Genomic DNA, 20,560 nt, shown 5'->3' with positions numbered 1-20,560 from the left:
TAAGTGTTACTATTAACTACCCAGGCTGGAAACCTGGGTTCATCCTTGACTCTACTTTTTCTTAATTCCTGGTCCCTGCAACCTCCTCACTCCCCACAGTCCAATTAGTCAAACCTTGAAAATTTTACTCTTAATATCTTTGTACTATGTCCTGCCCATCCCTCTTGCCACTGCTCTGTCTCAAACTTTCCTTCTCTTTTGCCTGGCTTGGTACAAAAACCTCCATACTGGTTGCCCCATCTCTTGTCTTATGCCCATCTTCAACATTTCACTAGAATAATACACCTGAAATACAAATCTGTTTATATCTCCTCTACTTAAAATCTTTCAGTAGCTCTCAGTTCCCTATCAAAAAAGCCTCAGGACCTGAACTGCAGGCATTTAAGGTAAAAATCAAAGAAGTGCAATGCTGATTTATATAAGAAGTAGAAAGTAATATGTGCTATAGTGTGATAGGTAAAATGAATTATAGAATGAAAGCTGTCTAATAGGTAGCTTCTATTTGAATAGTTTTGGACTTAGAGTTGATAGCTGGATTTTCATTTTGGCTGATCCTCTGCCTTACATGTGAATCTGTATGTGCTACTTGACTTCTCTGGGTCTTAGTGTCCCATTGTATGATATGAGGATAGTAGTGCCTGTTGTGTAGGTGGTAATGTGTTAGACTTGGCTTCTGAACCCGATCCTACGGATGAATAGCTTTGAGACCTTGGTCATGTCACATGATAGCTCAGACGGAAGCTCTGGGTTTTTTGGATTGAGATTCATTTTTAGCTCTGAAATTCTTCTCTTAAAAATTGAGAAACTGGATGTGAAAATATTTTTGAGAAGTATAGAGTGCTACATAAACATGAAGCTATTGTTTAAAAGAAACTTCTAAGTGTGAAAGATTCCTCCTCTGAGGAAAGTTGAACAGTGTCTTCAAGCAAGTTTCATTGTATGTTTTTGTTTGTTCTTCCTCCGTTTATTCTTCATTCCCGTTATTATTTCTGTGCTCCCAGTTCACGTTCCCAGTCTTGCCATCTACTGAGATTCCTCTCTGTCCATTTATGTTTCCAAGTTGATCAGTCTCATTATCTAGTCTCCTAGCCCTGTGACAGTTTTATAACAGATCATGTCACTTTTCTCCTCAAAACCTCCAATGACTTTACTATTTCTCAGTAGAAGCCTAGGTCCCTGCAGGGGCCTGTAAGACTCTACATATCCTGGCCTCACTCCTCTCTGATCTCCTCTGCTGCTACTCTCTTTCTTGATGACTCTCCTTGTGCCACACTGACACCTCTTGGCTTTTCCATGAACATACCACACAGCTTCCCCATAGGGCCTTTACATGGCTGTTTCTTCTGACTGGAATACTGTTGTCTGTAGGCAAATCCCCTTGCTTCAAGTCTTCGTTCTGATGTTACTTTTTCAGTGACACCTACCCTGACCACTCTATTTGAAATTCCAGTTTGCTCTCCTTTCCAGATATTCACTCTCTGTCTGCTTTGCGTTGCTCTGTCCCCCTCACCCCCTGGCACCTAACATTATTTGCTATATTTATCAGTTTCTCTTAGTCTACACTAGAATATAAGCTCCCTGAGGATAGAAGTTTTTGCTGTTTTATTCACTGCTGTATCCCAAGTACCTATAGTGCCTGGCACACAGTAGGCAGTCATTAAATATTTTTTTAACGAATGAATGTCTGTCTAATCTATTTTGGTAAAATTTCTGTGCCTGTTTGTTCTTTCCACTCTTCAATATAGGCCCTTGTTACTTTTGCCTGAACTGGTAGTTTTCAAACTGATCTCCCTACTTTTTCCAGTTCCTCTCCTTTGATACTGCTCCCAGAGGTAGAGCTCTTAAAAATGTACACAATGGACTTCCCTGGTGGTGCCCTGGTTAAGAATCTGCCTGCCAATGCAGGGGACACGGGTTTGAGCCCTGGTCCGGGAAGATCCCACATGCCACGGAGCAACTAAGCCCGTGAGCCACAACTACTGAGCCTGCGTGTCATAACTACTGAAGCCGGTGAGCCTAGAGCCCATGCTGTGCAACAAGAGAAGCCACCGCAGTGAGAAGCCTGCGCACCGCAATGAAGAGTAGTCCCTGCTCGCTGCAACTAGTGAAAGCCTGCGCGCAGCAACGAAGACCCAACACAGCCAAAAATAAAAACAAATAAATTAAAAAAAAGAAAAACACAGACACACACACAAACACAACAAGAACAACAACAGAACACCTGCTGGTCATGCTACCTTCCTATTAAAAAAAACCTCAGTGACTCTGCACTGCCTACCCAGAAATCAAAGATTCTGGAAAATGTTGCTTGCCTGCTTTTGAAGCCAGTTTTCCCCTGCAGTAATCTGCATTTTTGCCATAGCATAGTAGTCCATCTGCCAGACTCCAAACATACCTTTTGAGCCTCTGCTCAAGCATCGTTTGCCTTAAATGTCCTTCTCCTGGGTTTTGTTGATGAAGTCCTGCCTCTCTGTTAAGGCCTGGTTAAAATGTCATCTCTTCCAGAAAACTTTCCTAAGATTACTCACAGTGACTCTGTCTGTTATTTACATGGCAGTTTGTTAGCATCTATAATAAACCACTAATGGTTTGTCTCATGTTGGACTTACTTATGTATTATTAGTATTTCTTTCCAGTAGACCTCTTAGAAGGTCTAGAGTTTTTTTAATGTCCCTCATGCCTCCTACATTGTGCTTTGCATATTGTAAATGACTGATAATTCATTTCAACTGAAATGAAAGTTAAAAGATGAGGATAAATGTAGTTAAAGTGGCGTACTTTTTGGAAGCAAACAATGAAATCTGACTTAGTCACAATAGATTCTATTGATTTTGACCTGGGGCAAGACACTTAACCTTTCTGAGCTCCAGCATTTTTATCTTTGAAATGGGGAATACCACTACCTGTTATACTTGCCTCAGCGGGGTTGTTGTGAACAACAAGTTTAGTAATACAATTTAAAACATGTTGAAAGTTATGTTTTCAAAACATAATGGGAAGACAGATAAATGGAGGTGGGTTGAACCTAGATATAATTGCCACGTCTTAGGTTCTGCAGAATTTTAAAAAGATTAAGAAACACATTTTTGGGAAAGATGGACTCTTAATCAACTTTTCTTATGGAATATTTAGAAAGATTGTGTCATAAAAGGTGGAAAAGTCAAGAACTAGAGAGAGCAGATTCTGTTGTGGGTGAGGAGACTTGGGCTGAGCCTTCAGGCTGAGGCTCCTGTAGACGAAGAGGAGCAAGCAGTGGGGGCAGTGTGGGATTTTCCAGCTGAAATATGTTACCCTTCTGTCTGAGGTTATTTAGGATTGTCATTGATGTCTTTGATATCTGGTAGTACTTGTTTATCCTGAATTGTCAGTGAATGAAATGCTTTCTTAAAATAACTGAAGTTAACCAGCTTGATGCTAAATCTGAGTTTTAACCTTCTTTCGTAAAGAGTATTATGTGATATATTATCTACTCTGTCTTAGTGACCAGAGAAACCTAAGTCAACAGTTACACAGTTAACTGTTTGATTGACACATGTCATACTTACCAGCATTTCTTACTACGCTCTCCTAATCTACCTCCCTCATTTCCCTACCGCCCTCTTTCACAAAGGATTTGATTTAGCATACAAAAATAAATACTATTTATAAAAGTATAAGAGAATGAATTAGGGCTAAAAGAAACTGAGAGAGGAAAATAAAGCCCTGAGTAAGATTTGTACACCTCTACACATATCCTGTGATGTTCTGCCAGAGATCGGCCAGCAAATAGGAAAAACACGAGTTGCATGATTCACAGTGTGTAAAAGATAAAAACCAGGTTTTCAAGAAAAACTCAGATATTTCTGGTTCTGAGACCTGAGATAAATTTCTTCCATGAGCCCTCATGGCAAAGGTACTGTGTAATAAAAATGTTATATTGCACGAGATAGCATTGTCTTCAGGAACTGTTGTGACAACTGTTTGGTGTTTTCTCCAGCATCAAATGGCCTGGGAACATACTTATTTCTGGTGTGTGTGTGTGTATATGTAAAACAAAATGTATTTATCCACAATGTGGGTACATATGTCTATATGTATTACCAGGAAAAAATTTTCTAAATGACATTTCCTAAATGGGTCTGTTTTGTCACTTCTGCAGCCTTTCTTCTTTGCCACCAACTTTTTTATTGTGTGATAAAGTGCAATTGAAATTGCTGAGACCATAATGTCAAATCTGTGCATAAATCTAAGTCATGGGTTTGTATATGGTTATCTGTACATAGAGTAGATAGTTGTCACCAGTGCCTCCCCACCACACACACACGCGCGCGCACACACACACACACACACACACACAAATATACTTCCTTTCTTCCTGAAAGCCTTCACTGTTTTATTAAGCTGACTGCAGTTTAACCATTTGAGATTTCTTTATTTTAAGAGGTTTTAAAAACATTTTGAAGTCTTTTAAAATACTACCAGAAAGCTTAGGACTGTGTTATTCTTCTGTTAGTGTGGGTTCATCAGATTCTCTTCTTCTGTAAACCTAGCCAAGGCTAATAGTTTTGAAAAGAATGGAAAGTGAGGATAGAGCAAGTAGTGATTTTGGAAAATGGGACTTTGCTACAGGGGCTTTAGGCATCTAGAGGGTATTAATAAGAGATCATACTGTGTTAGAAAGATAAAAGACAAAGATTTCAAAGAAGAAAAAGGTGACAACAAAGAAAAAGTTCTGTTACTTTACACTGTTTATTAATGTGCATATTGACTTTGTGTTTTAGTATCTCAGAGTCATGTGCCTGAACTGTTTTCAGTGGGTTTTTAGAGACTTTTTGTTCTTAGCCTGACTTGACTGGTGAATAAGTAGCACGTTGCTATAATTATGCAGATTACTTTTTATTTTATTTAGTACTCTATTAAATCTTAATCTTAAATAATTTTCACAATTAAATTTTATTATTTATTTTTAACTTAACAGAGTGGAAGACGAAATGTTGATTTGGACTTGGCATCATCTCATAGAAAGAGAGGTAAGTATTAAATATTAAATATCTGGTTAGGTAGCTCTTTTTATATCTGATATATTTAGATCTGATTGTCATTGAAACATTATTGCAAAAAAGTTAGAAACATTTTATCAGAAAAGTTAAAAGGAAGATCATTTTCTTGAAAATATACACCCTTAAAAAAAGATCTGGGAATGTCTAGGAGTTAATACTCAGTTCTCTTTCTCATTTGTCATGTTTTGACTTTTTAAAAGTCCCATGGAACTCTGGAAGCAGTGCTTTACATTGTGGGGGGTTATGGACATAATTTGCCATGCTTTAGCTCAGTAGTATAGTTGCTATAGTTTAAATGGTGTTACAGGGAGAACTCTTTACCCCATTCACCTTTCATACACACATACACACTTTCAAACTGAAAGTTTCTAGTTTTTTTCCTCATTGCCTCTCAAGACACAAAGCATATAAGAGATGAACAGATGATTTCTAAAAATAAAATTTTCCCATGAGGAGCGATTTTAGAGTTCATCAAGAGTTAAGCTCATTTGCTAAAAGCTGTATCTTAATGAATAATATTGTTAACTCTTGTTTATATGTACAAATAGATGGAAAGAACAACAGTTTTAGATAATACAAATCCAAGGTAACTAAAAACTCTCCAAGTATTATTCTTGATTAATTGGCACTTTTTTTTTTTTTTTTTTTTTTTTGCGGTACGTGGGCCACTCACTGTTGTGGCCTCTCCTGTTGCGGAGCACAGGCTCCGGACACGCAGGCCCAGCGGCCATGGCTCACGGGCCCAGCCACTCCGCGGCACGTGGGATCCTCCCGGACTGGGGCACGAACCCCGTCCCCTGCATCGGCAGGTGGACTCTCAACCACTGCACCACCAGGGGAGCCCCCAAATTGGCACTTTTATTAACCCATTTTTTCTGTGGTTGTGAAAACTTGAAATGTTAAAAGTTGCCACTAGTGGAAGTTTTCTAAAAGCTTGTAGGAAAACTGTTTTTTCCCATTATATTGTCTTTTATATTTCAGAATTGAACCCTTCTCTTGATAACTTCCTTGGCAGGATGTTAGGTTCTCTACAGGAAAAAAAGTGAGAAGTAAGGGAAGGTTGAGGAATGAGAGGAAGAAATGCACCCACAGTTTTTTCATTTTTGTGTTTATAACTTAGAAGAAATGTTGGTATTTATAACTTAGAAGAAATGTTGGTACTTAGAATACTAAGAATGATTTTTTTTTGGAACTATTAGGAATTATAGGGACTAGAGCTGGTGCTTTGTTTATCGAAAAGTCTTTTAGTATTATAACATATCAAGGTTCCAAAAAAATATAGGGTATTTGTGATATCAAAGAAATTAAATGATGTTTAGTATAACATGCAATATGTATTTTATCATTTTCTAATTCTTTGCAAATTGGCAATTCATGTTCCATAATTAGCCAGAGTATCCTTTTCCTTAACCACTTGAGTTAGGAATTAAATTTTTGGAACGCTTTTCCCTTCCTAATGTTGGTTAGCTCAGGCAAAGATTGTTGCTATAATTTCTATGTTATATTAATAAAAAGTTGGCTCCAAACTTACTGAGTAGCGTAAGGGATCCAGCCTGTCGTTTTAAGAGCTTCCTACTATACTAATTATGTTTATAAGTGATAGTCTGTTGACTAAAATTACTCTTTTCTCTAAGATCTTTATCATGCTTATGGAAATATAAATTTGAGATTCAGTCTATGATAACTGTGTCAGCATGTGACAAAGTAATCTTTGGAATAAAACAAAAAGTGGTATTTTTAGCTTTGAATTAAGAATAACCTAGAAGTCAAGTGTAAATTACTTAGGAGGAATTAATATGACACTGTAAAATAACTATTCTAGAGTTGCTATCTGTTCACAATTTTAAACAATTGCCCTATAAGTACGTGTCGTTTTCCTGTAGTTTTAGAGCTAAGTAGATACAACTGAATTAAGCCATTAATCCAGATTTGTTTATGGGTAAACCAACTTCTTCAAAAGGTCATAGTACCAAGACCTATTAACTTCTTGGAATCTAACTTTATTTTGTTGGAAACAGAAAGGCAAACAAACAGGACCTCATGGGAAAAGTTTGTTTAAATTACCCATTTAGGAAGTTATAATAGGGAGGCAAACTAGTTATGCAAATTATTATGATATCACCTAATGTGGTACCAGTTTATTCTAGTAATCATTGTATCTTAATGTTCTCAGGCAAAAATTTTGCTGATAGCTTTGTTCCTAGGAATAGGTGACTAGAAAGTAGGAGTACTGTTCTAGAAAGGGCAGCAAAAATAGTTTTCAATCTCATGAATCCTAGTGTTTGTGGATTAAACAATGAAAATGTATACTTAATATCATGTGTTTAATTATAATGAATTTCTTTCTTTAAAAGAAATTAACATTGAAAATACATTTGGAACATTATATTTTGAAAGAAATTTTTAAAAATCATGTATATTTAGAGACTACCGTCTGACCACAGTGGAATTTTTTGTTTTGTTTTGCCCTTAAATGATGATTAAAATAAACCACCCTATTTTTTCCCTATTTATTGTCAATATGGACCAGATGTCATAAGCCATAACATGCCTATCTTCAGTTGGTCAGATGAACCTACCAAGTCTAAGAACTTTTTGGAGCCATTCAGGTGTTCTGATTCTGACTTGAGCTATGAAGGACAAGCAGATGTCCAGCCAAGTGAGAATTCTTCTATGTGCTTATTTACCCCTTTCCAATATTTTGAAGAGGAAATGTAAACTTTTTTCCGCTCACTTTTCTTTTTCATTTATTAGTCTAGTGGTCCTGAGTTATTAAAAGTTTAGTAAGAGAAATTAGAGATAACAATGTTTAATTACATCTCGTTTACTGAAACTAAATGGATGTATCAGTGACAATTAATGGTTGTATATACATTTCAGCTGCTCTTAATTTGCCTCCAAAAACTCCTCCTTGAGAGGGTCTAGTGCCTATAATTTCAGTATTTGACATTGGGGATACTGGAATTCATGCTGTTGAACCATGATTGCTTCTTTTCCCCTCACTCCAGTTAATGTGTCACAGTTGGTCCAAGCTCTTGGTCCAAGAAAGTGAGTATGGTAGGAAGGAGTAGAGCAAAGTGAGCAAATAAATTGAGCTCAGCCAACTTGTTCGGCTCTTGAGAGGCATCAGAGCTAAATTCTAAATCCAAAAATGTCATCAGTTACTTTAAAAAGAGATGACAGGTGGTACATATTTCTGCTTAGCACCTCAGAAGTAATATGAAATTTATATTCATTAAACACTTAAAAACTGCTTACTATATGCCAGGTATTGGTCTAATCACTTCAAACATATTAACTTACTTAATTCTCATAATAGCCTGTCAAAATTCTTGACAAAAGCTGTTAAACATGTTAGTATTTGGGTACTTTGATAAATACTTAAAAGATTTGCTGTAGTTGTGCAGAACTGAGCTCGTTCTTCACTGAAATACAATATGTTTTCGCAGATACTTTAGTTTTTGTATTTAAGCTGAAACTGATACAGTGAAAAATGGTGGGGATACCAAAGCAAAATTTTAAGAAGGAGCATCATGGTTTGATTTCACTACCCTGCCCCAGGTCTTTAAATATAGTGTTAGGGTTTTATTGCTAAATAATATTGGAAACATTTATCAACATGTGTGTTTCATGGTATAACTTGTATGGGTGAAATGCTGTTTTATCTCTGCATTTCGAATTAGATTATATAAAGAAGAACAAATGTGAATGTTGTCTCCTGTATCAAATTTCTCCTTTTGTCTTCTGATTCTTGTTGTGGTAGTGTATTTACTCCTTTTTGGCCAGTTGAGCCCCAGAAAAAAGAAGAGCTTCAAGCAAGTACATGATGGCATGTTTAATTTTTTTCCCCTTTTAGCTTGCCTACATATTTTATGGTTTATAAAGTATGTATTGCAGCTCTGCCATGTTCATTTTGAAAATTCCATTTAAGAACCAAAGTTGTAAGGACAAGTAAACAATCTCAAATTTCTTGTTGGACTTTATATTTTCTTTTTATAGTAGGAGACTCTGAATTAATATTAAGTAAGAATTGGGCTCAGTCACAATTACTCTGTAGAGGCTTTTGATATGCTTTTCAGACACAGTATTTCCTATATTCAGATAAAACAACACAGAACAAATCAGTTATTAGGTTGTTATAATTTTTTTTAAGAATTAGAGGTTTTTCATCTCTCATTTCCATATTGTGAGATTTTGTGTTTCAAAGTATTTTTGATATCAACCTAAACATTTTGGTTATAATTATTTAATTTATTTATTTATCCTATTGCTTTCAGATAGTGTCTTATTCTTCCTTATATTTTATTCATACAAAGTTTTGTTTGGCTTATATACTTAATAAATTACATGTTTTATTTATTTATTTATTTATTTTGTGGTACGCGGGCCTCTCACTGTTGTGGCCTCTCCCGTTGCAGAGCACAGGCTCCAGACGCGCAGGCTCAGCGGCCATGGCTCACGGGCCCAGCCGCTCCGCGGCATGTGGGATCTTCCCGGACCGGGGCATGAACCCACGTCCCCTGCATCGGCAGGCAGACTCTCAACCACTGCGCCACCAGGGAAGCCCATAAATTACATGTTTTAAATTAGGGGTCAACAAACTGACTAGAGGGCCAAATCTGGATTACCACCTTTGTTTGAAAGTAAAGTTTTGTTGGAACCCAGCCACACTCATGTATTACCTATGGCTGCTTTCACACTACATCAGCAGAGTTGAGTAGTTAAATGAATAGTGAATGACCCACAAAACCTGAAATTATTTACTGTCTGGCTCTTTATAGATAAAGTTTGCTGACCCCTGCTTTAAATTGCAGAGAGGATTTAATCTGGGGATTGGCCACCTATTCCATAGAGTATTTTGGAGTATATTAAGGCAATTCACTACTTGCAGTTTCTTCACATATTGAGCCTTTGCGTAGGCAGGCAGTTGAAATTCCCATGGATCAGTGATTTGTGAGTTGATTAAGAACAGGAATATGTAAGACCACCTCCCATAAACTTAAGGGATTAGTGTTATTAATTTAGAAAAGATCATTTTCTTTGAGCCTCTGTTTCCTCAAGTGAGGAAATTGGACTAGGTAATCTTTAAGGTCACTTTTACTTCTGTGGTTCTAGCATTAACTCTCTGCACATTGTATTTTCATTTTGAAAAGTAATTTATAAGTATTGGAAGATGGAAGAAATTTTTATTCTGAAATTTTGTTATTGAACCAACAAGCTCAATGCTAAGAGACCAAAAAATATCATTTGTAAGTTAAGGTTAAATCTAGAGTCTGCATTTGGGATGCTTAAGGAAGTGGAAAATGATTATTTCTTTTTTTTTCTTTTTTTCCACATTAGCCCCTCCTTTATTCTTTAAACATCATTTTAATTTAATACATTATGCATCCATGACATTTTTCTTTGGATTTTTACCTTTTCTGTTTTACATGGGAAAATATTCAGCTATACAGTTTGGGGAAATTTTCAGATTGGTTATTTTTTATGTTCAGTAGAACTGAAAATCCAACATTTTTTAATCTTAAGAATTCTTGCTGAAATATAGAAGGCAGATAAACCATATATTCTTAGCCATTCTAAATTATTTTAGTAGAATGCATATAAATTATTTCATAGCTACTTTATAATATTAACTGCCTATTGTGGATTTCTGTGTCTCATTTTGAAGTCCTGGGGTTTTCCTGACATCACTGTAATAATTCAAAAATAAGTTATACAGTCAATATTGTATTAGTTCATTTTCTCTTTGGGCATTAGTGTTTAAGTAGTCCTCTTCCCACATCTTTTCCATCTAGTATGTAACAAATATAATCTTTGTAATGCATATTTTATTAGGTACCTCAAGATTCATTCCTAATAGAAAAATTTGGTATATTCACGGAATGAGATATTATACAGCACTCAAACAAATGAACCATGGTTACATGGAATCATGTGAATGAGTATTAGCAATATTATACTGAATGCAAAGTAATGTCCAAAAAGACTACATAAAATGATACTTTTTTATAAAGTCACAAACAACTAACACTAAACATTATTTGTCTTGGGAATACATATAAGATAAAACAATATTTAACAACAATAAAAGCAAAGGAGTGATAATGAAATCCTTAGGTTGATGGACACAGGGGAGAGATGGGTTGGGGGGAAGAACAGATAGATAGTATTCTGCCAGTTCTCTAGTTCTTGTGTTCACATTTATTATAAGTAAATATAAATACAAAAGCAGGCCATGCATGGACCAGTGATGAGAGTATATCATGAGCCAAGGAGTATGATTAATCTAACTCATGTACCTGAGATCAATTAAATCAAAAAAGACAAAACGTGTAAGAATTAGACATTTATATATTTATTTAAAGCCATTATTGGCACATGCCTTGGACAGTTCTTGTGATCAAACATATTAACGTTTTTGCTGTCTAATGTAAAGATTTTAGCCTAGAAAATGCCTACTGGCAAAACTAATGGTATTATATTTAGCCACTATTGTCAACACCACTTGGTAATTTTATGTAGATATCATTTTATAGTAAATCTTATATATTCTTGTCTGTGAAACTTTGCTTCCTTTATATAGGAGTTTCACAACCTGAAATAAATGTGCATATCACACAGTGAAAATGTTCCTTATATTAATGAAACCAAGGGTGATATTTATGTCTCCTTTTTGTGTAAGTTTACTTGCCCTTCTATATTCATTTTTTGGTAATATTTCATTGCAGATATGTACACATTTTGCACAGTCTTGACTCAATCTTTGCAATGATAATGTTAAATCAGATGAAGTCCTATTACTAGTAGGTCTTACCAGCAGTGTCCTAAGTGCCGAGTTCCATTTTGGTCATAAATGATGGTCTGGTTTAATACTGCAGAGCATTTTAAGCTAAGCATTTTGAGAGCAGCTTCTGCCTTTCTTTTTCTTGTGGCAATGTGTTACTAAAGCGCTTACAGAGACACTGGTACATTAAACAGGGCTTTCCCTTTGTTTTCTTACATTGCTGTAGTTTTTGTTTGTTTGTTGTTTTTTACCAAAGCATTTTGCTCAGATTCACTTAATGCATGCATGTATTCAAACACTAGTATCCATTTCTCACCAGTTGGTATGAAAGCAACACTCAGCCCTCATCTAGTTTCAGAATGTATGCTCATCTTGGTCATCACTGATGCGTTTTTGTTCTGTTTGTATGTAGGTCCTATGCATAGTCAATTGGAAACCCTGAGCGACTCTTGGGCGCGCCTGAAACATAACAGAGACTGGTTGTGCAGCTCCTCTAACTCCTTTGAGTCTGATTTTGATCTTACCAAGTCTTTGGGAGTTCACACTTTGATTGAAAATGTTGTAAGCTTTGTGAGTGGAGATGTGGGGAATGCCCCAGGTTTTAAAGAGCCAGAGGAAAGTATGTCTACAAGTCCCCAAGCTTCCATCATTGCAATGGAACAGCAACAGTTAAGGGCAGAAGTAAGTCTTTGATATTTACTCCTTGTGAGGGACTGTGGAAACTTAAACTGAACCACTGAAGGTACAATTGTAGGAAAAACTTTTCCTTTTCTTCTATTCCTTGCCTCCCCTTTTCCTTCACTTGAGCTTTTTGATGTTGCTATCTTAACCAAAGCAGCCTGATAGTTTGTTTGAAGTGAACAATAGTGCACAGGATACTCTAATCACTAAGTCTTTCCTTGTCTCCTAGAAACTAGAGTGAGATTGGTTGGTGACTATACAGATCTGCTCTTAGAGTCCCCATTTTTGACCCATTTGTCTCCGTTTAAAAAGGCCTGGATTAGAACACCATGCTAATAATGATAAATGCTAATATTAGTGAGCATTGCCTCCAAATATCCGCCTCAAAATATTTATTAATGATTGTGGTTTTAACATGTCCTCAAATTCTTTGATACTCTTCCCTCCAGGAGGTGGAGCTTAATTTTCTTCCTCTTGAGAGTAAGCTGGAATTAGTGACTTAGAGCTAACAGAGTATGAAAAGGGGAAAAAAATACAGTAATTTTACATTGCAGAAACCCGGCAGACATCACCTTAACCAAGTGATCAAGATTAATATCACCAATAGTAAGTTCTGGTGATATCATGTACCCTGATAATAATGTGATGAGAGGGGGACTTTGTAGTATTCATCCCTAAATCCATACCTGTAGGCCAAACATGAGAAAACAGCAGGCAAACCCAAATTGAGGGACATTCTATAAAATACACAAACAGCCCTTCATAGATGTCAAGGTCATGAAAAACAAAGACAGAAACTGTCACAAACTAAAGGAGACAAGGCAATTGATGCAACGTGATATCCTGATGTGGATCCTGGAACATAAAAGGGACATTATGGGAACTCTGGCGAAATCCAAATAAATTCTGTGGTTTAGTCAGTAGTGTTGTACCAATGTTAATTTGTTTTCATAAATGTACCATAGTTTTGTAAGATACTAACATTAGGAGAAGCTTGGGGAAAGGTATACAGGGACTATCTGTACCATCTTTACAATTCTTCTATAGATATAAAGTTATTTTGAAATAAAAAGTTTATTTGTTTTAAAAAAAAGGAGGGTAGGCCAACGGACTGCTGTGGTGGATATGTGTCCTCCTAGGGAAGATAGAGCCAGAAGTTCAAGAGAACCACAGAGAAATCTTTTGGAAATACTTCTAATTCTTGAACTAAAGAGTATTCATTCCATATAATGTTATAAGTAAAGGAAGCAGTATCCATACTACTTGATGCTTTTGAAATCATGTATATCTCCTCATGAGCATCACAATAGCTCTGTGAGTAGATTAAAGTACTATTAGCCTCATTTTATACATGAAGAAACTGAGACTCAGGAAATTGAGTTTACCAAGGCTACATAGTCGTTGGAATACTCTGGCCTTGAAACTAGATCTCCTACATCCACATTTACTACTTTTCCCCTTGTACTGTGTAGCCTCTTTTATACTGAAGTATGCTTATAGGGATGTTAGAGATATTTTAATTTTTAAAGTCATAACAGTAAAAGAAATGTTTATCTTAATAGAATAGATTCCTGAGAAATATCAGAATTTTCTGTGTGCTAAGAAATATATTGTCTGTGACGTACAGAGTTATTTGTGTCTCAGTTCAGTGAAGAATTCTAAAATATGTTTATTTTATTTTTTCTCAAGCTTCGTTTAGAGGCACTTCATCAGATCCTTGTACTATTGTCTGGAATGGAAGAAAAAGGTAACATCTCTCTGACAGGAAGCAGATCAAGCTCAGGTTTCCAGTCATCCACTCTGCTCACATCTGTGAGGCTGCAGTTTCTAGCAGGGTGTTTCGGTTTAGGCACTGTTGGACACGCAGGAGCCAAAGGAGAGAGTGGCCGATTGCATCACTATCAGGTAGATGACAGAACTGTCATGGGAGGATGACACCTTTTAGTATATTCAGATTTTAACTGTATTTTTACAACACCAGTTTAATAATGCTAAACTTTTTGGTGTTTAGAATTGAGGTTTAAAAATATAAAGACCTAAGTGACTTAAAGATATCTCATTGGTTTAGTTTCCTGAGTATAGCTGGGGTTAGATAAGCCATTAGGTAAGCCATGGTACTATTGTACTTTTAGATTCTTTGCTGGCTCAGTTTTATTAACCCTTAGCCAAATTGCATAGAGGTAGATCTAAGTTGGGATAAGGATTAGTGTTTGGGAGGATGGGTTTCAAGAATTTACATTTTAGACTTGATCATTTTACCAAGTTTCTCTGATTGCTTGAACTGTTTTTTTGAAGTGTTGTCTTTATGTCTTCCATGTTTAGAGAGGAAAAATGCTTTGTGGGAAAGGAGAGAGATTATATAGAATCAAGAATTTCCAAGCATTGAAAAATAAATTTGTTGTAAAACTTTTATATACTGAAATATACTAAATAATTAAAAACCACCATAGGGCTCTAGCATAGGCTAGGAATAATATGCTTTTACTTTCATTTGGGTAGGAAGTGTTGTTGTTGTTAATAGAAAAGGTAAATCTTTGTGTGTAATTTAGGATGGGATCAGAGCAGCTAAGAGAAATATTCAGATTGAAATCCAGATGGCTGTGCATAAGATTTATCAACAATTGTCTGCTACTCTGGAGAGAGCCCTGCAAGCCAACAAGCATCACATTGGTGAGTAACTGCACATGCAAATATAAGGTGCAAGTAACATTTTGGCCTGAGGTTATGCTAGATAGCTAATGTTCTGTGTTTAACATTAGGTCAGCTTATAGGTAAAGAATAAATACTTGAAAGTGTAATAGTGTTCCATACTACTATTTATATTTTGGAATATGATTTATTTTAGTAAATGCTTTGTTAACTTCAAAGAAGATTCTCAACTGCCTTTCTTTCTTTCTTCTTTTTAGAAGCCCAGCAGCGTCTCCTTTTGGTTACAGTTTTCGCCCTGAGTGTCCACTATCAACCAGTAGATGTTTCTTTGGCGATTTCCACTGGTCTGCTAAATGTATTGTCGCAGTTATGTGGCACAGACACCATGCTAGGACAACCTCTTCAGTTGTTGCCAAAAACGGGTGTTTCCCAGCTAAGCACAGCTTTAAAAGTGGCTAGTACAAGATTGCTCCAGATTCTAGCCATCACTACAGGGTGAGCATTGTAGATGTCTTGGTAGAACTGTGTGGGGCCTGGTCTTTCACATTTTAGTGATTTCCATTTCACCGTAATCTCCTTTATGTGTTTAAGCACATTTGCCCTTCTGTGTAATTACCATTTATTTTTTTCCTGTTATTTCATGTATATGTTTTTTCAGGACCTATGCTGATAAACTGAGCCCCAAGGTAGTTCAATCTTTGTTGGATCTACTCTGTAGTCAGTTGAAGAATTTGTTGTCCCAGGCCGGTGTACTACTTATGGCCTCTTTTGGAGAAGGAGAAGAGGATGAAGAAGAAAAAAAAATTGACTCCAGTGGAGAAGCTGAGAAGAGAGACTTCAGAGGTATCATAAATCTTTTTTCTCTGTCATTATTTACAAGCATTTATTGAATCCACATTGTGTGAATATCATTAGAATGTAGAGTTCTTTCTGTTGTGAGGCATGAGAGGATTTTTATTCATTTAGAAACCCCTTTTTTCTCCAAATATGTATGGTTTAGAGGTACCTCTGACTGAACTTCCTCTCTTTAGAGTTGGTTAACCCTGATGAAGCAACTGTACCACTCAGTGTCTAAGTTCAGCCTCTCCTTGGCTGTTGTGGCTCTAGAACTTAGAGGTTCTAGGTGACTGATTTCCCCAGATTATGTTCTTGTAGCATTTGATCATGAAAGCCCATCTCTTGGGTTGCATTCTTGTTTTAAGTGTTCCCCCAGGACCAAGTGTTTTTATATGGGAATTGGGTTAGAATTAGGGAAGCTGAACTTCTTGCTAGGCTGTTCTGTTCTCTAGTCACTAAAAAATTCATTATATTTAGCCGTAATAATTTTTGCTTGCTGCAATATGGTCATCTCCTTACAGCTTTTAATAACTATAGTGAACATTGTGGGAATTCCCTCGTGGTCCAGTGGGTAGGACTCTGTGCTTTTGCTGCTGAAGGTGCGGGTTCAAGCCCTGGTTGGGAAACTAAGATCTTGCAAGCTGCATGGCGCAGCCAAAAAAAAAAAAAACTATAGTGAACATTGTATTTCAGTAGAACGTAAACCCTGAACAGAAGAACTACTATACATGTCTGTTATATATTAAGCGAATAAAGGTCTAAAACTGGTCAGTTATTCAGTGTCTTATTACCATAGTAAGCTCTGTAAAGGACTTAGAGCAGTGTCTAGCACATAGTAAGAGCTCAATAAATGTTAATGTTAATATTGGAATATTATAATAAATAATATTTAAATAAAGTAGTATTTAAATAATATTAATACTGTATATATAGGTGGGTGGATAAAGGAATATGCTGGGGATACAAAAATGACAAAACATTATCCCTGCCCTCAAGGACCTTCTAGGGAAATGAGGAAGGTAGATGTTTAAACAGATAATTACAGTGTAATACAATAAGCTCAGAAGAAATAGCTAAATCTCTTAGGGCAGAATCTAGGAGGATGTATGAGTCTAATTTAGGGCTAGCTTTTGGTTTCAGAGGCTGAACCTCTGGCAAGTTATTTGTTCTTTATATAGCAAGTATGTAGCTTACACAAAGAGCATGGGCAGACTCACAGGGTATGATAAAATAAAAACAGGCTTTTAATGCCACCTTCCTTTTTCCTGAGATCCAGTTTGGGGATACAGGGTTGTTCAGGTAATAGTTTCTTACCACTCTGTTGAGTACTGCACATATGGATGGCAGGGAAGACCCAGTAGAGTTACTTCTCAGCCTATAGCTCCCCAAGAAAACTGGATCCTTCCATATCCAGTAAAAAAAAGAAACTGTGATGAATCTCAGTAGGTGTAACAGCAGACTGAGTCCACATCCATTCCCCTCAGGTTGCACCCATTCTATTTATGGGGATGGCCGGGAGTGAGACTGATTCTAGTAAGCGGTGGCCAGGCATTCAGAGGCAGGTGGACCAGGTATTAATAACTCCACATACTCTTTAAAATACTTAACTGAAAGTAAGGTATACTCTTCATTTCAAACGTAGTACTGATACTGAAACACAAACTGTATCATCAAGTTGTATTAACCAGCTTTATATTTAAGGTCTCCAGGCTTTAATTAATTTAATTAATTTAGTGTCTTGTTACAGAAATACTTGCTGGGAGTGAGAATGGGGTAGGATGGAGGCCTCCTAAAAGATTTTCCCAGGGATCTCTACGAAGAGAGAAAGTTTCATGGAAGAGGTAGCTTTGAACTGGATTTTGAAGGAATGTGTAGGAACAAGGTTGGGGTGAGATATAGGTACCTAGGGCAGGCTAATAATTTTATATTCTTCAAACTAGTGTAATAAATGTTTGTATATTAGCAAAGACTAAAGAAGTAAAGAAGAGGTAGAGTACTGGCTTTGAGTGGGTCTTAGCCAGGCTAGGGACAATCTGTCAGTTAGCCAGGCTAACTGACAACCTAGGTTTTGAATTAGGTGTGTGCTTACTGCATTCTAAACGTAAGTTATTTGATATAAGACTGTTTCCTGTTGGCTTTTGGTTGTAATGTAAACTTGTCTGTTCACTCTTTAGTTGCTCTTAGGAAACAACGCGCAGCCGAACTTCATCTGGGGGATTTTCTAGTTTTTCTTCGCAGAGTTGTATCTTCAAAAGCAATTCAGTCAAAAATGGCTTCCCCAAAGTGGACAGAGGTGCTTTTAAATATAGCATCTCAGAAATGTTCTTCAGGTATGTGACCTTTGTCTTATTTTACAGTATTTTGTACATCACATGTGTTTTATTCAGATAACAACATTGGATACTTGACCTTGATTTTAAGCCTTTTCTTTCTTGTTTTATGAGTACTTATTTGACTGAAAGAAAAGTAATCTCAGGAGTAAAAATTGAGAGGAATTAATAATAGAAGGTAGCACTGGAGAAGATCGTGGATTTAATGCAGAGAACTTGGCTCTAGTTCAGATTACAGTAATAAAAATAAGCAGAGAACATTCTGTTTAATATGGTAATTTGACACAGATTTTGAGTTTACTTCTTGGATTATCAAAATGCAGATTGGAGTTTGTCTGTTCTTTCTTATCATGATATGATTTCTGTTGCCTTGATTTGTAACTTCTGATTGTATGCTACCTCTGAGAGTTCTTTATAATAAGCTTAATTCCTGGTTCTTAGCCTAAAAGTCTGGTCTGCTTGCATAGATTACTATCAGTCCTTTCCTAATCTGTTTTTTTTTTATTGTGATAAATATACATAAAATAAAATTTACCATTTTAACCACTTAAGTGTACAATTCAGTGACAGTAAGTACATTTACAGTGTTGCTCAACCATCGCTACTCTCCATTTCCAGAACTTTCTCATCATCCCTAGTCTTTCTTAAATGTGCTGAAACATAAGATAGTCTTCTATGGTACATGCTGTTTTATATGTGTACACTCTCAATATAGTTTATTGGTGTTTCTTTTTACTTTTTTTAATGTGTATTCAATTTTTAAAAAATTCAGATCCTGTATCTTTGTTTTAAGATTGGCATAAACAAAAAAAGAATACAGACAACTTATTATTAACATAACAGCTGCAGTTATTAACTGCAAAAATACAGTAAAATGGAGTCATACTAAATGTTAGTGTTCTTACAGCAGAATTATCCCAGTCATTTTGTGGTAGCAAATTCTGGCAAGAAATTCATTTGTTGTTAAAAGTATTTAAAGAATTTCCAAAACTGATCAGCTGTGCTGCAAATAAAACAGCAGTTTATTCAAAAGAGCCCTTACCTTTCTCTTATTTTCTTAAAAGATCTGCCATTTACAGGTAACTACTATTTTCAGATCAGTTGTTCAAACCAGGGTTCTTCTGTAAATACACATCTTAGCTTTATATATACTAAGTTTATACTCATTTTCCCAATAGTTTTTCTTAACTAGTATAACTTACAATAGCTTTTTTTTCTCCTTTAATAAGGTAAGCCTTCTGTAATATTGATTAAGTTCTTAGAGCATGAAGAAAAATCAGATATTCATTTATTTCTACTGGTTGTGTTGTAGTAATGGATAGAAAAAAGAGCATCAGTATCCTGTCTCTACCTTTGCTTACTTTAGAAAAGTACAAACTGCTTACTCCCCGTTAATCCTGTGAGTCCGTCAGGGCATAGATGGAGTCAGAAGCAATTAAAGGCGATGATAAGCCTGAGCTTTAGAGATTAACAGACCTGTCATTTACAATCCTACTTCTGTCTCTACTGAGCTGTGTGGCTTTGGTCAAGTTACTTAACTTCTCTGAGCCTCAGTTTCCTCATCAGTAAAATAGGGATATAATGTAGGATTTGTGAGGATCAACAGAGTTATTAATGTGTATGAAATGCATAGCACAGTACTTGGCACAGGTAGTTATTATAGTGCTGTTCCCTTACATACATAAAAACTGAAACACAAACATGGATATTCATATACATTAATGGATATGGGATGAATCCAGAATTCTTGTGATAATATGCTGAAGTGAAGTCTGTTCCATCCTAAATACTTAGCAGCCTCAGAGATTTTTTTCAAGAGGTTTATTTAAACTTTGAATTTAAGTCACATTTATAATAAGAAAATGTCTTTTTCCCCCTCCAGGAATTCCTCTAGTTGGTAACTTAAGAACGAGGCTCCTTGCACTTCATGTCCTTGAGGCTGTGCTACCAGCTTGTGAATCTGGTGTAGAAGATGATCAAATGGCCCAGGTTTCTATTTTTAAAGTTATTAGAAGATGTTCTTTACATGTGCAACATGATGCACCGAAAATCTAAACTCATGGTCTCTTCAGTTGTAAATGTGTCATTTATTCAATAGCGTGACTTCCACTTCTGAGATTGCTTTTTAAATTTTTTCATCTCTAAGCAAGGAGAAAGAGAAATTAAGTGAGTTATGGGATGTGAGGAGTAGTGGTATAGTGAATACTTTCAAGATCAGAAAGAAAGGAAAATTTGTGGAA

At 36.1% G+C, this 20,560-nt stretch overlaps 1 protein-coding gene across 12 annotated transcripts in view; it reads left to right on the top strand.

Annotated features, from left to right (window-relative positions):
* HERC1 (HECT and RLD domain containing E3 ubiquitin protein ligase family member 1) overlaps positions 1 to 20,560 on the top strand; it is a 214,857-nt gene that overhangs the window by 105,149 nt on the left and 89,148 nt on the right. For 9 of the 12 annotated variants that reach the window (XM_029239001.1, XM_029239006.1, XM_029239007.1 and 6 more), the window contains exons 25-33: positions 4,958 to 5,009; positions 7,570 to 7,698; positions 12,236 to 12,504; positions 14,194 to 14,409; positions 15,054 to 15,174; positions 15,411 to 15,648; positions 15,812 to 15,996; positions 18,165 to 18,320; positions 20,203 to 20,309. In XM_029239001.1, coding sequence (XP_029094834.1) covers positions 4,958 to 5,009; positions 7,570 to 7,698; positions 12,236 to 12,504; positions 14,194 to 14,409; positions 15,054 to 15,174; positions 15,411 to 15,648; positions 15,812 to 15,996; positions 18,165 to 18,320; positions 20,203 to 20,309 — 1,473 coding nt within the window. The remainder of the gene's footprint in view (positions 1 to 4,957; positions 5,010 to 7,569; positions 7,699 to 12,235; positions 12,505 to 14,193; positions 14,410 to 15,053; positions 15,175 to 15,410; positions 15,649 to 15,811; positions 15,997 to 18,164; positions 18,321 to 20,202; positions 20,310 to 20,560) is intronic. The other 3 variants (XM_029239011.1, XM_029239012.1, XM_029239009.1) reach the window with 1 other exon arrangement.

The sequence above is a fragment of the Monodon monoceros genome, unplaced genomic scaffold (genome assembly GCF_005190385.1).
Source record: "Monodon monoceros isolate NGI ecotype Baffin Bay Population unplaced genomic scaffold, NGI_Narwhal_1 Super_Scaffold_21, whole genome shotgun sequence".
Taxonomy (NCBI): domain Eukaryota; kingdom Metazoa; phylum Chordata; class Mammalia; order Artiodactyla; family Monodontidae; genus Monodon; species Monodon monoceros.
Note: the sequence above shows the minus strand (reverse complement) of the source record. Positions and strands in the feature narration are given on the sequence as shown.